This window comes from Papilio xuthus, unplaced genomic scaffold (genome assembly GCF_000836235.2).
Source record: "Papilio xuthus unplaced genomic scaffold, Pxut_1.1 DF827461.1, whole genome shotgun sequence".
Lineage (NCBI taxonomy): Eukaryota > Metazoa > Arthropoda > Insecta > Lepidoptera > Papilionidae > Papilio > Papilio xuthus.
In genome coordinates, this window is record NW_013531188.1 from 153,066 (window position 1) to 170,735 (window position 17,670).

A 17,670-nucleotide genomic window follows, 5' to 3' on the forward strand; every position below is an offset into this window, starting at 1 on the left:
AGACATGAACCTCGGCCACGGCTCGGGCGTGCATCTGCCCGAGACCAAGGATCTATGGCACATTCCCGTCCTTCGATCTGTTAGTGAGATGAGAAAACATTGAATGATACGTAGCAAATGTTGCAAAAGAAGGAGAGCGAGGATGAGAGACGCGGCACGGACCGATGCAGGAGTGTCCGTCGTCGCTGCGCTGGTAGCCGGCGTCGCAGTCGCACAGGAAGCCGCCCTCGGTGTTGATGCAGACTCCGGGCGCGCAGCGGTCGCGTCGCTCCGCGCACTCGTCCACGTCCTCGCACGCGTCCGCCGCGTCGTGCGGCGCCGACGTGCGCTTGTACCCTGCCGCGCGATAAATCGTACTCGTGAATGCTACAAATGACTCGGACGAGCAAACAAAAACGTAGTCGCAACACGCATACCTTCAGGACATTTGCATATGTAGGAACCGACGACGTTCTCGCAGGCGTGCGGGCAGGGCGCGGGCTCGGCGGCGCACTCGTCGACGTCGCGGCAGTGCGCGCCGTCCGCCGCCAGCCTGTACCCGTAGGGGCACGTGCAGCGCCACGAGCCCGGCGTGTTGTGACACCGGAACGAGCACGCCGCGCGCCCCTCCGCGCACTCGTCTACGTCCACGCACGTCTGACACGCGCAAGCGGATACCGATTAAAGAACCGTAATAAACAAAGAATTACCGGAGCCGGGCTCGGTGTGCACAGGTTGAATAGTAGTATAAGAAAAGCGCTTATAGTACAAAGAAAGCATTCGACCTGCTCCGTGCCCTGCGTGAATCCGAGGTTACAGGTGCACTCGTAGCCGCCGGCGGTGTTGGTGCAGGTGCCGTTGCCGCAGATGCGCGGGTCCTGCGCGCACTCGTCCGCGTCCACGCACACCAGCCCGCTGCCGTCCAGCACGTAGCCCGCCGGACACGAGCACCGGAACGAGCCGTCCGTGTTGATGCAGTGCCCGCCCTTGCACACGTCCGGCCGCACCTTGCACTCGTCCAAGTCCTGCTAGCATCGCCATTCCTCGTTACTACGTTACATATGGCGTCGTTCGTCCTGACGCTCGTCGCAACTTGACGTAATACACGATATTCTTATTTATATTCCCTTTTTTATGTCTACTTGTCCTCATTTTGCGCACCTGAGTGAGATTCGGTCGTCCCATTCCTCCCTGACAGATCCTCAGAAACTCTGCGGAGTCCGGTGTGGGACACCGCTCACAGTATCGACCCCATGCGGCACCTGAAATATTACATTTAAATACGCCACTTGAAATATGTTTATGCATTTTACCACTTTTCCAACGTATCACATTAACAGATCACGAACGTTGCACGGCTAACACCGCGAATAACTTGCGTGTAATAATTTAGCGAGGCGATACCTTCGGAGCAGCAGCAGTCGGGCCGGCTGAGCTGCAGCGGACGCGCCTTGTGACAGCGGCCGGCGTCCCACTGCTCGTAGCACAGCTCCTTGCGCTCGTCCACGCACATCGCCGACGCCTGGTCGAAGCGCCAGCCCGCCGGGCAGTCGCACCGGTACCTGACGCAGCGACACATCTTTATATATTCAAATCTAAAGTCTACGAAAGTTAAAACTAATAGGAGTATAAAGAGGAGATGTAGCATTTAGATATAATTGCGGCGATGCGGACTGACCCGCCGTTGAAGTTGTGGCAGTCGCCGCCGGCGCAGGCGTAGGGCAGGTCGCGGCACTCGTCGCGGTCGACGCAGCGGCGGCCCGCCAGCCGCCAGCCCGCGCCGCACGAGCACTCGTAGCCGCCGTTGGTGTTGGTGCAGGCGGGCGAGCCCTCCGTGCCGCACGGCGCCGGCAGCTCCGCGCACTCGTCCAGGTCGCGGCAGTTGCGCGCGTCGGGGCTCAGCACGTAGCCCGGCGCGCACTCGCACCGGAACGACCCCACCGTGTTGCGACACCGCCCGTTGCGGCACACCATGCCGCCCTCGCGACACTCGTTTATATCTGCGCGCAAACAAACCTACTCATCTCTCGATCCCGTAAACTGCACCGCAATATTACGAACCGAGACGGCGACGGCTCGGGCGGAAACGTTTCGAAGATTTGATTACCGATGCAGTCGTTGTTGGCGCCGGGCTTGAAGCCCTCGTCGCAGTGACACACGTAGGAGCCTGGCCGGTTCTCGCAGGTGCCGTTGCGACACAGCGGCCGCGGCCGGGAGCACTCGTCCACGTCGCGGCAAGCGTTCTCCCGCAGCGTGTAGCCAGGCGCGCACTCGCACCTGCCCAACACACGTCACGCGTCAAATATCACACGTCACGACATCGCAAAGAGAACTATTAATCATTGTAGTTTTCTTTACGATCCCATCACGGATAACTGACTGCGGACCTGTACGATCCGATGGTGTTCCTGCACTCGCCGTGCTCGCAGAGGCGCTGGTCGGCGCATTCGTCGACGTCCTCGCACTCGTCGAGCGAGGCCGTCAGCCGGTAGCCGGCGGGGCAGCGGCACTCGAAAGCACCGGGCAGGTTGACGCACTGCGCCAGGCCGCGGCATGGCGGCCGCGCGCCCTGGCACTCGTCTATGTCGCGGCACAGGTGCGACGTGTTGTCGTGCTCGTATCTGCGCGGACATAGCACAAAACCTCATCTCACTACATCTCAAAAACAGCCCGCTAGGTGACTGTACGCGCATTCGTAAAATAGCCGGCGACACGGTCACCATCCTAGAAGGGAAGGAAGGAAAATGTGAGGACTGACCCGTGGTCGCAGCCGCACTGGAAGCCGGTGGGGGTGTCGTGGCAGGAGCCTGGCTTGCACAGCTGCGGCATGATGTCGCACTCGTTGATGGGCCGCGTCTCGTTCGGGTTCATCGGGTTGATGTACTCGCCCGGCTTCTCCCCGCACAGCGCCATGTGCTCCTGTCGCACCACACAACTACATTTAGTGCGCAGAACACGATGTTACTTATATACTTACCGCTTCGCGTGCAATCGCTTTCTTAAATTGTGAGGCCGGATTTTTTTAATACGTATACTTTTAAAAAAAATAATTTTTTTCCGGAGTTACTGACTTGCGAGCCCTTGTCGGGACAGGCCTCGCAGGGCGCGCCCCAGGCCCGGCCCACGGAGCAGCAGCACAGGTACTTGGTCTGAGGCACGCCCACCGCCGCGCTGCAGCGTCCCGTCTCCGGCTCCCAGTCCAGGTAGCACTGCCGCTGCCGCACGTCCACGCACTCCTCTGTCAAACACGTAGTAGTAACGGTATAAATAATGACGTATGTGGAGTTCATATTTTTTCGGTACAGTGAGGTAGATACTGACTCCCGTTGGGCATGGCGACGTATCCCTCGGGGCAGAGGCAGACGTAGGAGCCGGGCAGGTTGCGGCAGACGCCGGGGCCGCAGATGTCGGGCTGCGCGCACTCGTCTATGTCGTCGCAGCGCGCGGCTCCGGCTGCGGCCGACAGCCGGCGGCCCGGCCCGCACGTGCACACGAACGAGCCGAACGTGTTGGTGCAGGTGCCGTGCTCGCACAGCGCCGGGTGCTGCGCGCACTCGTCTATGTCCGCCAGCGTCACCACGTACGATGGCTGCAACTCAACGTCTCGCATTGTTAATAAGATACATTTAATGATATAAGAAGTAAAAAATGAGATATGAGCACTGACGGGTTCGAGGACGGGCTGGTAGCCGGGGCCGCCGGGGCAGAGCTGGCGGTACGCCTCCGAGCCCGGCTCCGGGCACAGGTCGCAGTAGTTGCCCCACGCCGCGCCTGAGATACATAAAAACAACTTAAGTTAGAAAAACTGGTAAAACACCTAAACTGAGTTTTAACTCCAGACGTCGTTAGCTTTTTCCATTGAAGCTATTGGTAACGTGTAAGTATATGATGGTTCTCACCGACGGAGCAGCAGCAGGCGGCCATGGTGCCGTCCTCGGAGAGCTCGTCGCTGTCGCGGCAGTGCTCGGTGCCCGAGCGCAGGTCCACCTGCCCGTAGCATCTCGCCTTGCGGGAGTCTGACAACATCACATCACTGTGCTTTATTAAACTTTAATAAAAACAAATCGTTCCAAACCATTAGCGTGCTTCCGAAAAGCATTACTGGCTCCCCGCTCTTCACATATATATACTGTAACGTGAATAGTTACCGAAGCACGCGGTCCCGTCGGAGACGAGCTCGTAGTTGGGCGGACAGCGGCAGATGTAGGAGCCCTGCGTGTTGAGACACGTGCCGTACTGGCAGGACTGCGGCGACTTGCACTCGTCCACGTCCGTACAGTTGAATCCCGGCATCACTGTAATTCAATTTGTATTTATGCAACCGTGACTCTTTAAAACTGAGCCGTTTCTGTGATAAAAATAAACTAAATCGCAAGACTTACGGTCATCGACGCTGTCGGACTGGTAGCCCTTGTCGCAGATGCACTTGAACATGCCGTACGTGTTGACGCAGCGCCCGAACACGCACACGTTGTCGAACGTCGCGCACTCGTCCATGTCTGACAACGACAAGACATAACAATTACACTCGATACGTCAACATATAGGTGAGAGTTGCGCGTTGCGGTGTACCGAGTATGCGTTACCGAGACAGGAGCGGCCGTCGGCGGACTTGGTGAAGCCGACGTCGCAGTCGCACTCGTAGCCGCCGGGCGTGTTGGTGCAGTGACCGTTCTCGCACAGCGTGGGGTCGTTGCCGCACTCGTCGATGTCCACGCAGGAGTACCCGTCGCCCTTGTAGCCGGTGTCGCAGAGACACACGAATGAGCCGTCGGTGTTGCGGCAGGTGGCCCGCGGGTGACACCCGCCGTTGTTGGTGAGGCACTCGTCCACGTCCTCGCACTCCGTGCCGTCCCCGCGCCACCCGTCGCGGCACCGGCATTGGAACGAACCCTGCACAAAGCGACAAATGTTTCACTGCCGAGGATATAGAATAAATAAATAAAAGGTGCGACGCTAGATACCGGCAGGTTGATGCAGTCCGCGGCGGGGTGGCAGTCGCAGGTGCCGAGCTCGCACTCGTCGTCGTCGGTGCAGGCCGGGCCCTGGTCCGGCTTCACGCTGTACCCGTCGGGGCAGCGACATACGAAGCTGCCGATCGTGTTGCGGCACTCGCCGGCCCCGCACAGTTCGGGAATCTGTACCCCGAATGTATTCAAGCGATAATATTTTAGCACGTAATTGTGAAAATATAGGAGCGCGTATAAGGATAACATACGTCTGTGCACTCGTCGACGTCGAGGCAGGTGGGGGGCACGCCGGGCGGCGCGGGCAGCAGGCCGGTGGAGCACTCGCAGCGGTACCCGCCCGGCGTGTTGCGGCACGTGCCTCCCCCGCACACCCGCGCACCCTCCCCACACTCGTCCACGTCGCGGCACGTGCGCCCGTCCGCGCGCAGACGCCATCCGTCCCTGCGCAGACATAGACAGAGTAACCGCTACTACTCCAGGCATTTTTAACAGCAAAAGCGACGCAATCGTTTACCTGCACTCGCAGTGGTAGGAGCCGGGCGTGTTGATGCACTCGTGCTGGCAGCGCGTGGGGTCCTCGCTGCACTCGTCGATGTCCTCGCAGTGAGACTTGACGCTCGACTGCGCGTAGCCCTCGTCGCACACGCACTGGTACGTGCCCATCAAGTTCTCGCAGGCGCCGTTGCTGCAGATACCTGCGGAGGAGCGGAGCGCGGGGTTACACTCGGGCGCTCGTCGCTTCGTGCGAGCGCCGACTTGCGCACCACTGACCGGAGGTGATGGAGCACTCGTCGACGTCCTTGCAGGAGAGGCGGTCGGGCGCGAGCTCCATGCCGGGAGCGCACTCGCAGCGGAAGGAGCCGGCTGTGTTCACGCAGCGCCCGTTGCGGCACAACGCGCTGTTCTCTGCGCACTCGTCGATGTCTGCATACATGAACGCTTTCATTGCTTATCTTTGTCGCATTGATAATATTAATTACAAATAAGTATAAATAGTGCGGTACTCGGTACATACCGACGCAAACTTTGGTGAGGTCGTCTGCGCGGTGTCCGTCGCGGCAGTGGCAGGAGAAGCTGCCGTCGGTGTTGCGGCACTCGCCCGCGCCGCACACCTCGTCCACGATCTCGCACTCGTTCACGTCCACGCACGTGTGGTTCTTGGAGTCCTGGTCTCACACAAATAACAAACTGTCATTCATACATGTATATTCGCATAATAATTTCGCATAAAATAAGACTTAGGTTACCTTTTCATAACCAGGGAAGCATTCGCAGGTGAAGGTGCCGAGCATGTTTTTGCACCTGCCGTGTCCGCAGAGTCCGGGGAAGGCGGCGCACTCGTTGACCTCCATCTGTCCGGGCACGAGGCCGCCGCCGGGCCGCCAGCCGTCGAAGGTGCCGTTGCCCAGGTTGTTCTTGACGTCGACGTCCCAGTCGTTGTCGAAGTCTCCGCCGCCCGTGTGGCTCCAGATGTCGGTGCCGTTCGGTCCGCCGAGGTACGGCCGGTCCCAGGTCGTCGCCGGGCCGCTCACGTCCGATATGCAGAGGGTCCGGTATGCGTCGGTACCTGGAACATTAAGGATTCAGTGATTGAATTGTTTATTAAATTAGTAAAGTTCCAAAAGAATAATTTATAAGTTCCAAGATATTTTTACCTTTCTTGGGGCAGGCCTCGCAGCGGCCGTCGCCCCAGGCCTTGCCAAGGGAGGAGCAGCAGCAGATGGCGCGGTAGACGGACACCTGCAGGGGGTTGGAGCAGCGCCCGCCGATGTACTCCGTGTAGCAATACTCCTTGCGCGTGTCCACGCAGCGGTTGCCTTAAGGAAAGTACAGTTTATTCGAACCTTTTATAATATACTTAGATATATTCGGTCTATAACTGTTTCGCCTGCACGGCTTGGCAGAAATAGGCCCGATGCGGTCTATTTTGGCTTTATTAGTCTGGACTAGGTCTATGATGCGAGCAGTTACCGGTGGCGTCCAGCGTGAGTCCGGGCGGGCAGTCGCAGCGGTAGGAGCCGTCGGTGTTGACGCAGGTGCCGCCCGCGCACAGCTCGGCGTCCAGCATGCACTCGTCCAGGTCGCGGCACGTCGCACCGTCCAACTGAACGACACAACATTCTCAAATTTCTTCTCCTTCGATCTTTCTTCTTCTTTGGGTACTTAAAATCGAAGTTCGATGTTAGAACCTTAGCGAATCCCTTGGGGCAGGGGCAGTGCTCGGGAAGACAGGGCGCGCAGGGCGAGCCCCAGGCCAGGCCCACTCCGCAGCAGCACTCCTGGCGCAGCAGCGCGCCCGCCGCCGCGCCCTCGCACTGTCCGTCCACCGCGCGCCGCCAGCACGACCCGCGCCGGTTGTCTGCACCGCACACACTTACATATAGCCCAATAACAACACAACAATATATAAAGTACTTAAGTAATATTTTAAAAAGTTTCTCCGGGACCTCACGTACAGGTCTTAGGACATTATTGACGAGCGCAATTGTCACAGAGTAGTTGCGAGTTCTTACCGAGACAGTGCTGTGCGGTGGCGTCTAGAACGAAACCGTGTTCGCATTCGCACTCGTAGCTGCCGTGCGTGTTGATGCAGCGCCCGTTGTCGCACGGGTTCGACTGCTCTGTAACACAACACAATCACATGTACACAATACTGCTCTGTACGACATGTTTACCATACACCTACAATGAAACATTATAATAAATATGCTGCAAATGAAGTGCCATGTAAACGTGCTTAAATGACTTGTAACTGTTTTTGAAAAAAATGTAACAGCAAATGTACAAGACTTTACAACATTTCTGTACGGTTGAATTGTAGACGTTATTGTACATATGTAACACATAGTAGATATTGTAAACTATGTCTACATAATAAAAAGCAATCCATCATTCTTCTTTACTTTGACTTTTTTAGCACATTACACTGACGCGGAGGTCATGCGGCACCAGTACCCATTGCATTTGTGACGACATTTTGTCTTCTAAATAAATAAATTTGTGTAACTTAAGAACATGCACATTACTCCTAAAATATACTCAGTTTACTGAGCACGTGCTTAATCAACAAAACTATGCCTGCGTCCTAAACAAAATTGACAATCTTGTTATATTTAGTATGAAATTACTTAATATACTAACAGCCAATTAAAATGTAATAACCATGTGCCGTGCAATGAAATTTAACCACCGAGATGTCGCCAATGATTTCTAATATATTTTTTAAATAATGACAGTTAGACTGATGCTGATAGGATCAAAATTAGAGCGGTTATGAACCCATGTTAGGTGTACCCATGACGTCAGGCGGCGGGCGATGGATACGGATGCATATAACAAAGGTTCGTAACCTGCGCGGCGGAAGGTGGGGGGGATGTCGCCGCGGTCTATGTCGGAGTCGGTGTCGGTGTAAACTGTCTCACCCTCGCACTCGTCGATGTCGCGGCACAGCTGCTCCTCCGCGTCCAGCCGCGTGCCGGGCGGGCACACGCACGTGAAGCTGCCCAGCGTGTTGCGACACTGGCCGCCAGTGCAGTACTGGACACAGACACAACCAAACAAACTTAACGATCGCATTCCACAAGCGGTGAGCAAACCTCGGTTCATGAATATTCACTGTAGTTTCACGTCATCAAGAAAAGTAATAATGCGCAGGTTATGCTTTTGTGTTCACGAGGTGTACTGGTGTGCAGCTCACCGACTGGTGCATGTCGCACTCGTCGATGTCCCGGCAGATGCCGTCGGCGTCAGGATGGTATCCGGGGTCGCAGATGCACTTGTACCCGGGCTCGAGGTTCTCGCAGGTGCCGTGCGCGCACACGCCCGGGATCATCGTGCACTCGTTGATGTCCGCGCCGCCGTTGTCCTTGCTCGCCCCCTCCGGGCACAGGATCTCGTAGTCGGACGTGCCCGGCTTGGGACACTCCTTGCACCCCACTCCCCATCCCAATTTGAAACCTGCAAATTTAAATTTTATCCCAATTACAAACATATTTGTGCAAAAAAGTTGATGTAGTACTAAAGATCGTTAAACAAGAAAGCGACCTTTAGTGGCGCTGCAGCAGCACTGCGAGCGCGTGACGGGTGTGGTGCCGGGCCCTGAGCACTGGCCGTCCTCGTACTTCTCGTAGCACAGGTCCTGTACTTCATCTGAGAAATACAATTAATGATGTTAGTTAATTAAATATTTCATATGATTTGCCGTCTTGTAAAGTAGTGCGGTGTACCGAGGCAGGTGCGGCCGTCGTTGCTGAGCGTGAAGCCGGGCAGACAGTCGCAGCGGAAGGAGCCGGGCGAGTTGCGGCAGCGGCCGTTGCGGCAGACGCGCAGCTCCGCGCACTCGTCCACGTCCACGCACGCGCCGCGCGCCGCCGTGCCGCGGTACCCCGCCTCGCACACACACTGGAACGACCCCTCGCTGTTCACGCAGCGACCACCCTGCAAACGAAACATCATTATTATATCACTTTGATCACCATTTTTATTTGTATTTTAGATATAACAGTATGTCATTAGTGGTGACTAACGTGGCAGAGCGAGGTGTCGGTGCACTCGTCGACGTCGGCGCAGTACCCGCCGGCTGTGGGCGCGAAGCCGGGCTCGCAGGTGCACTCGTAGCTGCCGGGCGTGTTGCGACAGCGGCCGCGCCGACACACGCGCGGGTTGTCGCGGCACTCGTCCACGTCGCGACACGCGTGTCCGCGCTCCGTCGCCTCGTACCCCGCCAGGCACTGACACTCGAAACTGAAAACTCGGGACTGTGAACGACGACTCGAGATGAGATAGAAGTGGTCCAACTCGAGTGAGCAGTACGGACCCGCCGTCGACGTTGATGCAGACGCCGTTGCTGCACATGCCGCCGCCGGTCATCTCACACTCGTTCTTGTCGCTGCAGCGCAGGCCGTTCTCCACCGGGTCGAAGCCGGGCGGACATCTGGTGAAGAACGAAAGACAATCTATAATCTTCAAAGTTTCAGGTTATATGAAGTTTCGGTTGCAAACTGCGACACGAATTGCGTCTACAATTACTTGGTATAAGTGAAAGGGATGCGGTACCTGCACTCGAAGCCGCCGGGCTTGTTGACGCAGGTGCCGCCCTTGCAGTACTCGAGCGCGCATTCATCTATGTCGATGCAGGTGGGGTTGCCGTCCTGCTCCGCCGCCTCCGCACCGTCCCAGCACTGGCACTGGTACCTAACAGTATGAAACAATTGTTGCAATCATGAAAGAAGCAGAGGTGGTAGATCGGTTCAAATGTATGTGTCTCGTACCCGATATCCTTGTCGATACAGTCGCCCAGGCCGCAGATGCCGTCGCGCAGCATGCACTCGTTGATCTTGGCGATGGGCTGCGCGTCGCCGCCGCCGCCGCCGCCCGCGCCTCCGCCGCTCGTGTCGTTGCGTCGCCAGTCCGGGGGGATGATGCCGCCCCCGCACAGGTGAGTCCACTCCGCTTTAAGTTGGAATTAATGTTGTACTTTACCGACACCAGATGTCGTTGTGTAACGTAGTTAGTGCAGTAGTGCGCGGTGTACGTACTGGAGCCGCGCGGCGGGCAGGGCGCGCAGAGGTCGCCCCAGGCGCGGCCCATGTTGTACCCGCAGCAGCAGTCGCGGTTGGAGAGCGGCACGGGCAGGCGGTCGCCGCACTCGCCCGTCTCGCCCAGGTACGTGAAGCAGCTGCCCACGCGCCCGTCTAACACACACGTTACACCATATACATTAGTCAGTTCACACTTAAACGTTTTGTGTACCTTTACACTAATCCATTGTACTTACCGATACAGAACTTCTTGTCGGGGCTGGGGATGAAGTGCGGGTTGCAGAGGCAGTAGTAGTCGCCCTCAGTATTCACACATTTGCCGTTCTGCGAGTTACAAGTTTAAATTACGACGGATATGAAGAGACGAGATGTTGTATCGTACGTTGTGTTGTGTTGCGTGATGTCGTGTAGGATACTCACGGGGCAGATGTCGGGATCCTCGCACTCGTCGATGTCCTCGCAGTTGTTGGAGACGCGATGCCGGCGCTGGCCTGGTGGACACTCGCACGAGAACGACCCCACCGAGTTGACGCAACGCCCTCCCTCGCACAGGCCGGGCACCGCCGCGCACTCGTCTATGTCCTGCGAAACACGCCACAGTTTATTAAGAGATAAACAAAGTCCTGCCAAAGTTGTCCTTAATTTGGTTACTGAGTCTGACCTGGCACTCCTTGGTGGCGAGATTGCGCAGATGGCCGGTGGGGCAGTCGAGGTCTGCGCAACGTTCGCAGGGGTGTCCCCAGGCTACTCCCACGGTGGCGCAGCACAGCTGCTTGGTGCACACCACGCCCTCGAGCGCGCCCGTGCACAGCGCGCCGCGCGTCTCAGTGTAGCACGGACCTTAACATACATAACGTTAGTTGTGCTGTCAGTATTATATATATATATATATATATATATATATACATATAAGTGTTCAATGTTATATAAGTGCGGCAACTGACCAGTGCGGCGGTCGATCTCGCAGCGGGTGCCGGACAAGCCGTGGAAGCAGACGCAGCGGTCGGGCGCAATACAGCGTCCGCCGTGCAGACACGGCTCGTGACAGATCGCTGCAAGTAATACATAGGATTAGCATCTAATGTTTGTCATTCATATTACAATGTAATGTTTCATGACGAGCTGCATACATATAACTAGCAAATCTAGATTTTACATTCATGAGTTATGAATATGTTATGAAAACGAATTCTAGAAATTGTAAGTTTACCTAACAGTGAGCCAACCACCGCTGTTATTGCAAAAGGAAAATAAAATTGTTATATAACATCAAAAGAAATCCAATTAACAAAATAAATATCTTCACATAGTCTGATTCAAACATCCCAATATTTTTTTTACAAAAAAATAATTTTATTTTTTTAAGAACTTGGTATTTTGGTAGATATTGAGAGAATGTACTCACGTTCGGTACAGAACTCTCCGCTCCAGCCGGGCGCGCAGGCGCACGTGCCATTGTTGCAGGTGCCGCCGTTCATACAGATGCGCCGGCAGCCGCCGCGCGTGCGCGCTGACAACAAAACACACATCTTACAACATGACTCTACATTAATCCACCCATCCAATATTACATTTCTTAACAGTCCTCATAAAAGTGTCTGTTGGTTGGGTCGAAATTTTATAAAATATTCAACCAACCAAACAGCGAAAAAGAAAGCTGAGAAACAGAATAACGAGTTGTGTTCTTTAGGTATACATCCTGTAAGCTATATCATCCCTTACTTGTCAATTGTTAATAGGCAAGGAAGAAGATAAATAGCGCTCTATTTTATTTCTAAGTTAATAATCAAACTGATCCAGTTCAAAGTGGCGCTCGGTGACTCACCAGAGTAAGGGTAGAGTCCGCCCCCGCCTCCACACGAGGAGGCCTCGATACCGTTAGGGCAGCGGCACATGTTGGGTGCCACGCATGACCCTGGCGAGCCGCAGTCCGGCCGGCAGATTGCTGCAATACAACACAATACATCGACTCTTTGTTTATATCACAAGAAAAAGTCATAAATCTAAGTATTAAATATAACTTTTAACCTTTTCAATAATGATTTAATGACGATATTTCTTTGTTGTTATTGTTATTTTATGAACTATAAAATCCTCATTTCTTTGTTTACAACAAAGTGTTGACTCTGTAACATTTTCGACTCGCGGTGGCTGCACCATCGCAATAATAATTTTGATAAAGATTTTTATATAATATTTTGTTAATATAAATGTCTAATGACACATCCAGTAATATGATGTAAACAAAATCAATGGTCACATATTCTCAGTAATTGTAAGTTATGGGTTAAGGTTCACTTCTAATGAATGTTCGCTTCGTTAGATGTTGATAACAGACAGTCAATAACACTATCTATGCTTTAACTGATATTTCATAACTGTTCCGTACAAATCGTAAAATCTTTCTAATTAATATAATAATAAAACAATATTTAACGGTCTCCACAGCCAAATAACAGTGCAAACATAATATAGTCCAGGGGACCGTGATATTTTTCACGCTTATAGAGGTTTCTCTCTAACCTAAGTACTTTGCTTACGGAGCCAGTCCATCTGGACCGGTCAATGACTCTCTTATAGAGGTTTCTCGCTTATCAAAGGGAAGAATATACAAAATATATTTTTGCACAAGATGTTTCAAACAGTCAATAGAGCTGTATTGCATCACTAGCGCCACCTGCGTTGATACTTACGTACTACACAAAGCAGGGAGTTTGGACGCGAGGTCCATCCGGGACAGCAATGTGTGCTGTTGCGGCTCCGGCACACGTGGGGTCTGCAGGACAAACAACAAAATATATATTACACAAGGAAATTAAAAATAAACAGTTATGTAACCACGGAAACAATAGCAATGTCAATATTAACTGGCTATTTGGCTTGATAGAAGAACCAATACGTATTATACATCTGTGTTATTTGTTATATTTAAGTTGTGCTTTGTTCAAAATTCCCAGAGATTTGATTATAAATCATCGCACATTTTAGTAAGTGTTTATTTTAAACTTATTGAATATAAAAAGTAAGTGGTCGAGTTAATTGTAACAAAAGCAGATATCGCTAGTTAGCCCTTGCGATGCAGTTTACAATTAACAAGAGTTCATTGTGTCCTCTCCACACGACTTGATTGGTTGTAACAAGATCGTTAGCGCCACGCCACACGTTATTATCCATTACAACTATAGAAGTGCCTTGTAAAATCATTAAGCGCTAATAAAACTCTTAGGAGCCTACAAAAAGAACGAAAACAAAGTATTTTTGTTATAATTAGCAAAGGAAATTTGGTAATTAATTAATACTTTGTAATTAATACTTGGTAAGGAAAATTTCGCGAACTTTAAAGTAAACATATTGGTTATAACTTGAATAATATGAAAATGTATTAGAGTTGCTTCAAGCAAGTTTAAATCATAAATCGAAATTATCTTGGATTAAAATCAATATATTAAAGAACATAAAACGTTTAATATTAATTTTAAATATCCAAACCACTGCACTGCGTGTTCATAACTGGCATAGATGAATCCGTACTCGCCAGATGGCGCTGTTCTTTTTGTTCTTAGCGCAGACATAAACAACGTTCATGTCGTAAAAATTATTAATTACAGATAATGATGTAACTGCCCGCCATCAAACATGGTGCACACTAAAATGTACTCAGAGACACAAACAGAACTAAATCATTTAGTTAAATTATTATTTATGATATGGTACTTAACAATCTTCTGGGTATAAGTTAAATAAGTATGTTAACTTTATTAAAATTATACAGTTACATAAGCCGATCTGAATCGCTCACTAGCTGTCGCCAGCGACTGCGTACACACGGAATTTAAAAAAAAATGTTTAGTAGCCTAAATGTTCAGACAATTGTTTAGTTTATTTACAATTTACATCGAAACAAACAAGGTTTATTTTGCTATTATTGCTATTGCCTACCATCATAACTAATAGCTACAAAAGCTGTCAAACAATTCATTATCTATAATAACTTAGTTTAGTAAAAAATATGACAAATTGAATTCGACTTGCGGCCTTCACTTACATTGAGTCACAAAGATGACAGCACGTGTTATTGTCGGCAAAGACCGTGTGAACAGATTCGTTACGCCCCTTGCCATCATTAGGGGACTAATTTATGTTCAATGGGTCAAAGAGGTTGTACGGATATGTGTCACCGCAACATCTTGTCATATTTAGGATAGACAAAGCTCTTGTGTAACTTTCAAACTTAGAGTTGAGATTAAATTATAATAATAAAAATATATGTTTTCTAACTCAATTGGTTTGTTTGTCTTTTTAACTATCTTTGATTTAAACTGATATATAAACACGGCTAAACACTCACGTATATTCGTCCGGTGGCGGCATCGACTAGTTTCGAGCCCATCGGGGGCCCTTCATCAGGATGAGTGGTACTGGTATTATTTCGCGGACGCGGCCCTCAGCCCACGGACGAATATACGTGAGTGTTTACATATCAGTTTAATATAATGTCTCACAAAAGTTTGAATAATTTATATTTGATTTAGTTTGTATATTCCCATATCAAAGTGAAGATTATTAATAATTACGCCTAAATAATTTGTGAACTTTTGAAACGTGTTGTTATCAAAAGTTTACTATTGAAGCGATATTCCCTTTTGACGAATAATTAACTTGATCGCTCTAGTTCTACATAACCTACAGACAATAAATTACTAATAAAGCAATTGCCTTGCATAGTAACATAACAATATGTTATTCAACTCGTCTACATTTATTATGTAGTCTCTTCTAAATAAAAACGACATAACAATAATGAATTGTTAAATAATTTTAGCACGTAGACGACGCGACATCGTCACTGCAACGAAATTGAAATTTCAATGACCTAATTTGAAACACTTGTATAAACAAATTCGATACTGCATTCAAACTTAGCCTACTTAGTAATGGTAAGTTATTGTCAATTAATCAAAAGTGAAAGTGAAATATAATACCTAAATGCTATAATAGCTAAAGCAACAGACAATGTAGGAAAAGAAAATTGATTAGGATGACTGGACTGTGTTAAAATTCTATGTTTTTGATTTAAAAAAAGATTTCTTCCCAACATTTTCGGCCTAAATTTTATCAAAGTATTAGTAGATTTAACAGTTGTATCTGTAGGAAGAACTAGGAGAATCATCTAGAAAATTAAACACGTAAAATATACGATGAAACTTCAGTTAATTCTACGTTTCTGCTAACAAGGGGTTTTTTAAAGGTGCCATCCCTTGCCAGTGAGAAAATGTGCAATGTCCCAAATGCCTCAAGGTACAGACATTGGGGTCCCATAAGGCCTTGCTCCAATTCCCACATTACCCTGTGCTTCACAGATCAGTTCCACTTGCTGCCAAATTTACAGACACGGAAACAGAGCGCGACCGCGATGTCACGGTATCATAATAATGTGACTATCCGTGAAATACTGACGAAGGACTTGTCTTAAATATGTTGTTTAATGTTTTTTTTTACTTTAATTGAAAATAATTAACAACTGTTTCTCGAAGAGATCTTTATAATTTTAAATGTTTGTTCACTTTTCGCCAGTCTCAATTTACATCCGAATTGTTGTTAATATACTCTATACTGGATTGCAATTTATTTAATATAAAACATAAAAAAGAACACTTTGGAGTGTTTACTTTTCATTTAAGCTTCGGAATGTTGGTACTAAATAACTTAGAGATAACTCATTTTAATCACAAAGCCTTTGCATACAGGAATTATAGCGAATTCAACTAAAGTGGGTCGTTTGTAAACAAAAGGGTGTTCTTAATTATTTTGTACAGTTAAGAGTTAAGTTGTGTGCATCGCAGCTTGTATTCATTGAGGCTAATTGACAAGACTCAATGTAATCAGAGCTTATATCAGCTGATACCGTTCTTAATGACTACTAAAATTATGAGATTATATTATAAATAGAATGTAATTAATTTACTCCATTGAGATTATTCATTACTTTAGCAATTTCTTTCAGATTAGATCGATTATACGATCGATAAACGTCAATAAACTTTTGCAATGATAACAGGTGACGATATTGTTTTATACAAAGAAACAAAATTTGTCGTAATTGTTTAGGAGTAGGATCGAACTCCTGTACTATAGTTTAGGAGCTACAGTTCAATCAAGACACGACTGATATTCCTTTTACAACCTAAACAAATAATTTTACAAAACACGATATTTATTATTGATTATTATGGTATTAACATGTTGCATATTCTCAGGTATTAACACTTGCTAGTAAATCAGATACGCCGACTGCCGGCGACAGACAACGTGCGTGTGATGTACCGAGATTACTTTACAATGCAACATTCTTTGTACGTGGTTTGATTAATGAAGACTGTTGTGTATACGTACTGTCTCATAGTGCAATGTATTTAATTCATTAAGACGTGAAGAGAAATTTGGAAAAGTTCGAAAAATCAAAATACAAAGAAAGAAAAAGCATTGTATTAAACGTCAATTAAATTTTACACTAATTCACTAACTGCTTTAATTTTAATCTAAACTTGATTTATTAGTGTTCGTGTTGGAAGCATATTAATGTTTTTTTTTTCGTCGACACAGATTAATAAATATGCAGAGACAACAGTAGGTTAAATTATTGTTGTTTCGTTAACCATGATAGTTATCTAAAATTTAAAATCGTGCTATGATTTAATTAAACATTGAAATTTAGAACATATCTGAAAAGTTTTTCAATGTACGCTCTACTTATTATTACTTTGCGAATCATGTTTGACAAACTGGACTTATAGATAGTAATATTTAATTACTAGCTCTCATAAGCTAAGTTGAAAAGGTAAATATTTAGTATATGGAGGTAGTGATACTGACCCTACGAAGTGACTGGGCGCGCGGTCATCGAGGGTGCGAGCACCGCGCTGCCAGTGGCGCGCTCGGGCGTCGGCGCGCGGGGCTCGCGGCTCCCCCGCGGCGCACGCGCACAGCACGGCCAGCGCAGCCAGCGCCCACCGCGCGCGCCTTGCGCCTCCATCACCCTGCAGACAATACATACACATTAATACAACACGATCATACAGCAATATTAGACGTATGAATCACATGGAAAACACTAACAAAGTATTCGCTTCGCTGAATTAGAACAGTTGGGTGATAGAGAATGATAAACGACTTCTATTCGA

The 17,670-nt window shown here is 49.2% G+C and overlaps 1 protein-coding gene across 1 annotated transcript in view; it reads right to left on the reverse strand.

Annotated features, from left to right (window-relative positions):
- LOC106119251 (fibrillin-2) overlaps positions 1 to 17,448 on the reverse strand; it is a gene marked incomplete at its 5' end in the record, with an annotated part of 20,191 nt that extends 2,743 nt beyond the window's left edge. Inside the window, 44 exons of the mRNA XM_013314167.1 lie at positions 5 to 77; positions 163 to 336; positions 417 to 636; positions 765 to 1,004; positions 1,141 to 1,241; positions 1,384 to 1,541; positions 1,658 to 1,979; positions 2,087 to 2,256; positions 2,367 to 2,600; positions 2,738 to 2,898; positions 3,051 to 3,217; positions 3,301 to 3,568; positions 3,647 to 3,750; positions 3,879 to 3,995; positions 4,128 to 4,274; positions 4,362 to 4,478; positions 4,566 to 4,872; positions 4,944 to 5,117; positions 5,198 to 5,390; positions 5,464 to 5,644; positions 5,721 to 5,873; positions 5,965 to 6,115; positions 6,197 to 6,516; positions 6,605 to 6,766; positions 6,921 to 7,053; positions 7,139 to 7,308; positions 7,463 to 7,570; positions 8,300 to 8,486; positions 8,647 to 8,906; positions 8,994 to 9,098; positions 9,176 to 9,386; positions 9,476 to 9,692; positions 9,766 to 9,882; positions 10,005 to 10,142; positions 10,220 to 10,400; positions 10,487 to 10,642; positions 10,726 to 10,813; positions 10,910 to 11,071; positions 11,151 to 11,329; positions 11,434 to 11,541; positions 11,895 to 11,999; positions 12,315 to 12,434; positions 13,183 to 13,265; positions 17,363 to 17,448. Of these exons, the coding sequence (XP_013169621.1) occupies positions 5 to 77; positions 163 to 336; positions 417 to 636; positions 765 to 1,004; positions 1,141 to 1,241; positions 1,384 to 1,541; positions 1,658 to 1,979; positions 2,087 to 2,256; positions 2,367 to 2,600; positions 2,738 to 2,898; positions 3,051 to 3,217; positions 3,301 to 3,568; positions 3,647 to 3,750; positions 3,879 to 3,995; positions 4,128 to 4,274; positions 4,362 to 4,478; positions 4,566 to 4,872; positions 4,944 to 5,117; positions 5,198 to 5,390; positions 5,464 to 5,644; positions 5,721 to 5,873; positions 5,965 to 6,115; positions 6,197 to 6,516; positions 6,605 to 6,766; positions 6,921 to 7,053; positions 7,139 to 7,308; positions 7,463 to 7,570; positions 8,300 to 8,486; positions 8,647 to 8,906; positions 8,994 to 9,098; positions 9,176 to 9,386; positions 9,476 to 9,692; positions 9,766 to 9,882; positions 10,005 to 10,142; positions 10,220 to 10,400; positions 10,487 to 10,642; positions 10,726 to 10,813; positions 10,910 to 11,071; positions 11,151 to 11,329; positions 11,434 to 11,541; positions 11,895 to 11,999; positions 12,315 to 12,434; positions 13,183 to 13,265; positions 17,363 to 17,448 (7,328 nt within the window). The remainder of the gene's footprint in view (positions 1 to 4; positions 78 to 162; positions 337 to 416; positions 637 to 764; positions 1,005 to 1,140; positions 1,242 to 1,383; positions 1,542 to 1,657; positions 1,980 to 2,086; positions 2,257 to 2,366; positions 2,601 to 2,737; positions 2,899 to 3,050; positions 3,218 to 3,300; positions 3,569 to 3,646; positions 3,751 to 3,878; positions 3,996 to 4,127; positions 4,275 to 4,361; positions 4,479 to 4,565; positions 4,873 to 4,943; positions 5,118 to 5,197; positions 5,391 to 5,463; positions 5,645 to 5,720; positions 5,874 to 5,964; positions 6,116 to 6,196; positions 6,517 to 6,604; positions 6,767 to 6,920; positions 7,054 to 7,138; positions 7,309 to 7,462; positions 7,571 to 8,299; positions 8,487 to 8,646; positions 8,907 to 8,993; positions 9,099 to 9,175; positions 9,387 to 9,475; positions 9,693 to 9,765; positions 9,883 to 10,004; positions 10,143 to 10,219; positions 10,401 to 10,486; positions 10,643 to 10,725; positions 10,814 to 10,909; positions 11,072 to 11,150; positions 11,330 to 11,433; positions 11,542 to 11,894; positions 12,000 to 12,314; positions 12,435 to 13,182; positions 13,266 to 17,362) is intronic.
- Positions 17,449 to 17,670: the final 222 nt, after the last annotated feature.